Source organism: Pararge aegeria, chromosome 17, assembly GCF_905163445.1.
Source record: "Pararge aegeria chromosome 17, ilParAegt1.1, whole genome shotgun sequence".
NCBI lineage: Eukaryota > Metazoa > Arthropoda > Insecta > Lepidoptera > Nymphalidae > Pararge > Pararge aegeria.
The window spans coordinates 1,678,666-1,685,673 of record NC_053196.1 but is presented as its reverse complement, the minus strand read 5'-3'; the positions used below and the strand labels follow the sequence as shown (position 1 = coordinate 1,685,673).

The following is a 7,008-nucleotide window of genomic DNA, read 5'->3' as shown; positions in this document are numbered from 1 at the left end:
TGACCTGCCTTACCTTTTTAAGGACAATCACGGGATAGTATTGTTTGCTGATGATACATCACTTATGTTCAAAATTAAGAGACGTGAATTAGCTTTTGACGATGTAAACAACTCTCTCGCTAAAGTAGTACAATGGTTTGAAGCTAATAATTTGGTTTTAAATGGAAATAAAACTAAGTGCATAAAATTCACATTACCAAATGTTAAACATGTAAAAACCACTATACTACTTAATAATAAGGAAATGAATCCGGTGGATAACACAGTATTTATAGGAATAGCGTTAGATGCTAAACTTCAATGGGGCCCTCATATAAATAATTTATCGAACAGGCTTAGTTTTGCTGCCTATGCGGTAAAGAAGATACGCCACCTGACAGACATAGAAACTGCTAGGCTAGTCTATTTTAGTTACTTTCACAGCATTATGTCATATGGAATTTTACTATGGGGTAATGCTGCTGATATTGGCACTATTTTCGTGCTGCAGAAATGGGCTGTTCGTGCGATCTATAAAATGGGTCCGAGAGTCATTGAGAGATAAATTTAAAGATGTTAAAATAATGACACTCTATAGCCAATACATATTTGAAAATTTAATGTATGTTCACAAAAATGTATCAAAATTTAAAAGAAAATGTGACTGCAATAATTTGAACATTAGAAGCAAAAATAAACACTAGACTACACAAAATAAGCAATTCATTTAAAGGAAATTGTATACAATTTTACAATAAATTACCGGTTGATATCTTGGGGATGTAACTAAAGAAGTTCAGTTTGTATTAAGCGAAAGCTTATAGAAAAGTCATATTATAGTATAAAGGATTACGTTAACGATAAAAAAAGCTTGGGTGTAAACAATTGCTCTAACCAGGTTGCTTCTTAGATATTTTCTAATGACAATGTGAGATGGTGATAACAAAAAGAACACCCGGCTAAGTTTGTTGTGGGCTTCTTCTTAGACCAGAGCGCGATCTGAACCCTCGTAGCTTTAGTTTTAAGTTTACGATTGTAGTTATCGCCATCACTACTCACTGCTATGTACACATTTTGTATATAATAACGCATCAAAAGTGCCATCTATGTGCCTATTTGAATAAAGAAATATTTGACTTTGACTTTACCTATACGAATATGAAACCAAACTTGATTGGCACCGCATTGCGCCACTCAAATTCGTTATAGGATGCTTCTTATCTCACCATACTACCATTTCATACGCGTTTCTACCGGCCATGGGATCTACTGAAACTTATGTTGCATACCTGAAGTTCTCCCCAATGTCCTCAAAGAGGTAAAGTTCTACCGAACCATACATAGCCGGCATGCTGTACCCGTGCCCCGTGATACAGGCCGGTACCACAGGAGCCGGTAGTGGGTTAATAGAACCAACCCTGGTATTCTTATTACAAGGTTCATCAGAGGTTGTATTACATTAAAAGCTTAAAACAAATAAAAGAACAAGTACTTAAAATGAGATTTTATTATTATCCTATTTACACTCCGTCATATTTCCATACACATATTCTCAGCCATACAAAACACTACCTATAATTTGCAAATCAGTCATTTGCTGTCACTTACTAGTAAAACGGTCCACCATACGAATCACAGTTTAGCAAGGGTACAGTTCACTACGTCACAGCTCAGAGCAACGGGCGTCACTAGTCGCTACTTCGCTGATGTGAAGGCAGGGTTAACGAAAATAATGACTTAAAAAAATAAACAGTCAAACTCTATAACACTAATAAAGGTTGCCTGGAAGAGATCGCTACTAAGCGATAAGGCCGCCTTTTGTATCCTACTTTTTAAGTTTCCTCTTTTCTTTTTATGGTGTAGAAATAAAGTGTATTAATAATAATAATAATAACACTGTCGGATTTTAAGATTTAAATGAAGAGTATTGAATTAACTAGTAATTAGTATCGCATTCAATATTTCAACCATGCCAATGTTGTTTCCATCTACGTTCACGTGGACGCGCGTACTGATCTCAGTCTATCCCTAACTCATTGGTCCAATCAAAAGAGGAGCCTCTTTGATCACGTTCTTTTTATTTCTTCGAGACCAGCAGAGCTTCCACCCACCCGGTAACGCTGGAGCACCCAAAAATTAACAGCTAAAAACAATCCAAAAAAAAAAGACAGCGTTGATGCAGTGAGTGGTCTGTTCCATTTGTTTAGACCCACATGAGGCTTACGCAATGAGCAGTGGCCCATGTGTTTATTTATTGGATGGAGATGTTTCTGAACAAACTGTATGGTTGGTAAACTGTGATGTAGTGAGTTTTGTCAAAGTAATTGCATTCCCACCGGTCAAGTGATAAATTATTAACTAATAAGGCGCGTATCTTCTGGACGGAGAGGGCCCACGCATTCCAGGTCTGGAAAGAAAAAAAGAAAAGTTTAAAAATAAAATAACTGCTGAACATAAAAACTTTTAAAAATAACTCTTACTTTAACTGGTTTTGTTTTAGCTCTGCATTTAATTATTACTAGCTTATTATTTTTAACCGCGATTTAAAGATGTTTAATGATTTGGACTGTCTTTTATATCCCTTGGCAGCTCATTCCATAAATTAACCACCTTAACCGTAAAAGAATTGCCATACGCCAATGAACGACTAGCAGAAAAGTGTAACAAGCTGTCATTATTAGCTCGCAGATTTAAGTGAACATTGCTACCAAGAAAGGTGAATCGCTCTTTTAAATATGGTGGAGTTTGCGGATAATATAAAATAGAGTAAAGGAGAGAAAGAGCGTGTAAGTTTCTACGAGAACGAATTGGTAGCCACTTTAATTGAGCACGATACTGAGACACATGATCAAATTTACGTAGGTATGCCGAAAATGAACCGTATACATAAGTTTTGCAGCCTCTCAAGTTTGTTTAGCATGGTCTCAGATAAATCCAAATAGCAGACATCTGCATAATCCAAAATAGGCAGTAATAATGTATTAGCTAAAAGAATTTTGCTAAATAATTAGCACATTTACAAAGAATAAAAAAAGATTAGTTTTAATTTGTAGTTTTGCGAAAATGCTCCTCAATTACAGTTATAAAATTATAAGCTATTTAAGTTTTATGGCCAGAATGCTAATCCTAATTCTAAAATAAAAAACGCAACAATGAATATGATTTTGTATATGCTTCCACACCTGAACTTTAGCGATCATCATGACATTTGGCATACAGATTATCAGGGTTTCCCATACTATAGAAACTCATATGAGATTGCAGTCAAGCGATAACTAATCATCAAATATAAAACAAAGAAAAATACCTTCTGTCATCAAATGTGTCACGGCTAAAGTCTTCATACATCCTGTAATTAAAATATTATAAATTAACATTTATTTTTAAAATAAACAATTGCACAGTTCTGGCTAAAAGATTTTAAATGATTGATTGTCTATTTAAATGCATTACGAGTTTCTAATAATACTACTTACTGAATTCACTAGAGTTGGCAAATATAATCGAAAGGTACAGGAGCAAAAGAGGTCACCAACAAGATGGTATCTAATTGAAGTTTTAATATTTTATAAAACTTTATATATTTCTAGATATAAAATTCCTCTAGCAAGAGCTTTAGCATAATATTATGATATGCATACCTATGTGTAACACTGAAAATTTATTTTACACAAATGGCCTTTTTAATTGCTAACTTGTCTTTTAACACATTCATGAAAAGACATGTTTTTCTTTCAATATTTAGGATTTTATGAGGCATTCCTTATTTTAGCCCTGTACCCTTTTGCTTTTAATTACTATTAATTCATAGATAAATAATTAGTATCACCACAACCAATAAAAATGAAATACCTATGGTCAAAAGTGGATCCAACTCAATCATATTTTGTATACTTATTAAAAAATATTACTCGTAAACACCATGTAACTTATAATATTATTTATATATGCTATCCAGAAGTATCAAAAGAACTCAACCATTAACACCTCTAGTACACACAAGACCTAAATATTAGGGGCAAATCTAGGGCAGGCACTTCTAGTAAATAATTGTACATATGTGCTTTTTATAATAGGGTATGTATGAAGAATTATATGTAAAAAGGTCAGAGGCACTATGAAATTTACATTAGTGAAACATAAAGAGAGTAATCTCAGATTACTATTATTAACTTAATGAATTGAATGACTTTAAGCTATATTTGACATTAGTGTCAAACAGGGAATCGGGTGTAATGAGTATTATCTAGGACAGACAACTGCTGCCTGGAAATGCCAGACATCCCCTGTATCAGTCCATACAAACTAGTTTCTACAACTATTTTTTAGATTAGTTATAAGTTTAAGTTTAGTAAATGTTGAGTGTGAGTTCTAGTATGAAAAACTTTAATATCTGTTTACATCTACTTGACCCACACATGTCAATAAACACAGTAGTGCCTACCCTCGGGACATCTGTGGCCCTCGTGGGGGGCTCCGTCTACTATACATAGCATCATAGGAGGACCTCATTGAGCCCATGCTGCTTCTCATAGGGGGCAGGTTCGGCATCGGTGGCATCGGCTCGCGGCGAAGAGGCGGCGAGGCAAAGTCTCCCCGAGAGCGCGAAGCGCCCATCTCTAGTCCCCTGGAAGCTCCCACGGGGTAGCGCCGCTCAAACAAATCCCTTGGTGAGTCAAACCGAGCTCTGTCATAGTAGCCATCGTAAGGGTCCTGTGGAATTGACTTGTTAATGTACACTGTTTATAAATTAAAACAAAAAATTAAATTCAATTCAGTTCTACATTTTATATAGAATGTTGTCCTAATACATTTTAGACAGTTCGGAATGTTATTTAGAGTTTCAGTTCGGAGAGGTTATCGGTTATATAGCATCATCGAGCCCGCAACGACTGGTCGAGGCCTAGAGAACCGAGATACGCGTTCGAGAGGCGTTCGCGATGCGAGTCCCGACGGTACTAGCGTATGGAAAGCGCGTTACCCCGAATCCTCCCATCATGCGATCGCGCAGGAAGGGCGGCGGCGGCGGCGGGGGGTAGGGGTCGCGGCCAAAGCGCTCGCGGAAGCCGTTGCGCTCAGGGCCCAGCGCCTTGGGGCACTCCTTGGACCAGTGGCCTCCGCGGCCGCAGCGGTAGCACTGCTCGGGGTCGCCCATGCCGGGGCGCTGGCGCACGCGGCTCGTGGACAGCTGCACCTTCATGGGCTGTCCGTCCACCATGAGCCCATTGAGCTCTTTGATGGCCTCGTTGACGTCGGACGACGCGTCTAGGTGCACGAAGCCATAGTTGCGAACGATATCGCACTCCACGACCGTGCCGAACTTCTGGAACAGCTCGCGGACCTCGGGCGCGCGCGTCTTATCCGTTAGGTTCCCGACGAATACTTTAGTGGTCGGCGTCGACGGCGCCTTGCGGCTCTTGGCCGCCTCTATTTTGATCGCCTGTCCGTTCACGATCTCGCCGTTGAGGTTTTGAACGGCCTCGCGCCCGACTTGCTCGTTTTCCATGTGCACGAAACCGTAATTTCTGATGATATCGCATTCTACGACCGTACCGTACTTTTCGAAGAGCGGCCTCAGATCGGCATCTGTAGTTTTATCGGATAGGTTCCCGACGAAGATTTTGAAAGTACCGGCGCCCGGCATTTTAGTTTCTGAAACGCATACACAATTTGTCGAAATGAGTCAGCAGCGTTCATGGCAAAGTTTGTAATACCGACGGGATATCGACGTGAAATATTAACTTATCTATATACTTACCTATTATGCTACCAAAGGAACACTATTTACTTCACACAAAATTAAAAATTACACGCTTTTGATCACAAATAACCTTCTACGCTCCAATCACTTTTTAATCAAGTACAAAATGGCGTCCCAGTGTTCAGAAATTAAAATTATCTGTCATTTTCTCCAAGCATTCCAAGCAAGCGGATGTGACGTAGAATAAAACCATAGATATATTGAAACTTTTGAAGTAGATATACGAATCAGGCAATATAAGCTGCACAACAAAACTTCATAAAATCAGTTCAATCACCCAAAGCATAAAATATGACAATAAATGGTAATTGTCCGCATATCTATACTTAATACTCGAAAATGTATTTGTTTGTTACGGCTACATAGATACGGCTCGCCCACTGCACCAACCTTGGTAAAATTTTATACAGATAGTTAGTATTTGGAAAATTGGAAAAAAATATGCTTTCCGGCAGTTGTTTAAAAAATTAAAGAAAAAACGCGGCAAGAGCTATTATATATAACTAACTGTTGCCCGCGAATCCGTTTCTCTTTTCCACGCCTGCAACTGTTATTTTTCCTACTTTTGCAGTTGAAAGTAGAATGAAAATTGAAATCTGCTTATCTGTAAATTCGCATCAACTTATTGTTAAGTCTCAAAACCCAAATAGTTTGTGTAGTTGAGTAATTTCTACACTGCTTAAAAAAAAGATGATGTTATGAAAGTTGTAAACTGTGGAAAGAAAGAAAAAGCAACGTAGGCGAAACTTCCTTAAATAATAAACTGTTGCATAACGATGTGTTTTGTATCCTTTATTTTACAGATCCCAGTGTGTTTATGTCCTCATTAATGTCAGTATCACAAATAAGGATTATATCCTCTTAGTCGCCAAGTATTTCCACAGACCCAGACACTCTAGATAATTAAAAATAATCAAATAATTTTCTAAATAGCAACACTGTTTAATAAACGTCGAAATCCGACATTTCACATTTTTGTCGACAAAAAATATTTTACTCAAAATATTTTAGTGATAAAGACTTTGTGACAGTGGTTTATTGGTAATATATTACTTTCAAATTCGTGAGCTGTTCTTGCAGATACCGGTGAGTAATGTATATATAGTTTTCCTATAGTTACGTTAAATGCCGACATGGATCGTATTATATTCTAGCCTATTTATCTTAAGGATTTCGTTTTAGTTTTAGATTCGTAGAATATGTTTCCTCTTATATACGTGTATCGTATATTCATTAAGATTCTTCCGGAGCAACGATACGTTTTAGCA

The 7,008-nt window shown here is 37.4% G+C and overlaps 2 protein-coding genes across 3 annotated transcripts in view; one reads left to right on the top strand and one right to left on the bottom strand.

Annotated features, from left to right (window-relative positions):
* Positions 1 to 1,468: 1,468 nt before the first annotated feature.
* Positions 1,469 to 5,898, bottom strand: LOC120630983 (RNA-binding protein lark). 2 transcript variants are annotated; one of them, XM_039900365.1, is made up of 5 exons: positions 5,738 to 5,898; positions 4,961 to 5,631; positions 4,487 to 4,692; positions 3,287 to 3,328; positions 1,469 to 2,386 (listed from the first exon to the last, which is right to left on the bottom strand). In XM_039900365.1, exons 2-5 carry the CDS (start codon positions 5,621 to 5,623, stop codon positions 2,338 to 2,340), a joined length of 960 nt encoding a protein of 319 aa, XP_039756299.1. In that variant the 5' UTR covers positions 5,624 to 5,631; positions 5,738 to 5,898; the 3' UTR covers positions 1,469 to 2,337. The 2 variants fall into 2 exon arrangements, with proteins under 2 accessions (XP_039756299.1, XP_039756298.1); XM_039900364.1 differs by having other exon boundaries at positions 4,424 to 4,692; positions 5,738 to 5,895.
* Positions 5,899 to 6,706: 808 nt separating this feature from the next.
* Positions 6,707 to 7,008, top strand: part of LOC120630977 (stress-activated protein kinase JNK) — a 143,013-nt gene continuing 142,711 nt past the window's right edge. The window contains exon 1 of the mRNA XM_039900350.1: positions 6,707 to 6,826. The gene's annotated coding sequence lies outside the window, so the exon portion shown is untranslated. The remainder of the gene's footprint in view (positions 6,827 to 7,008) is intronic.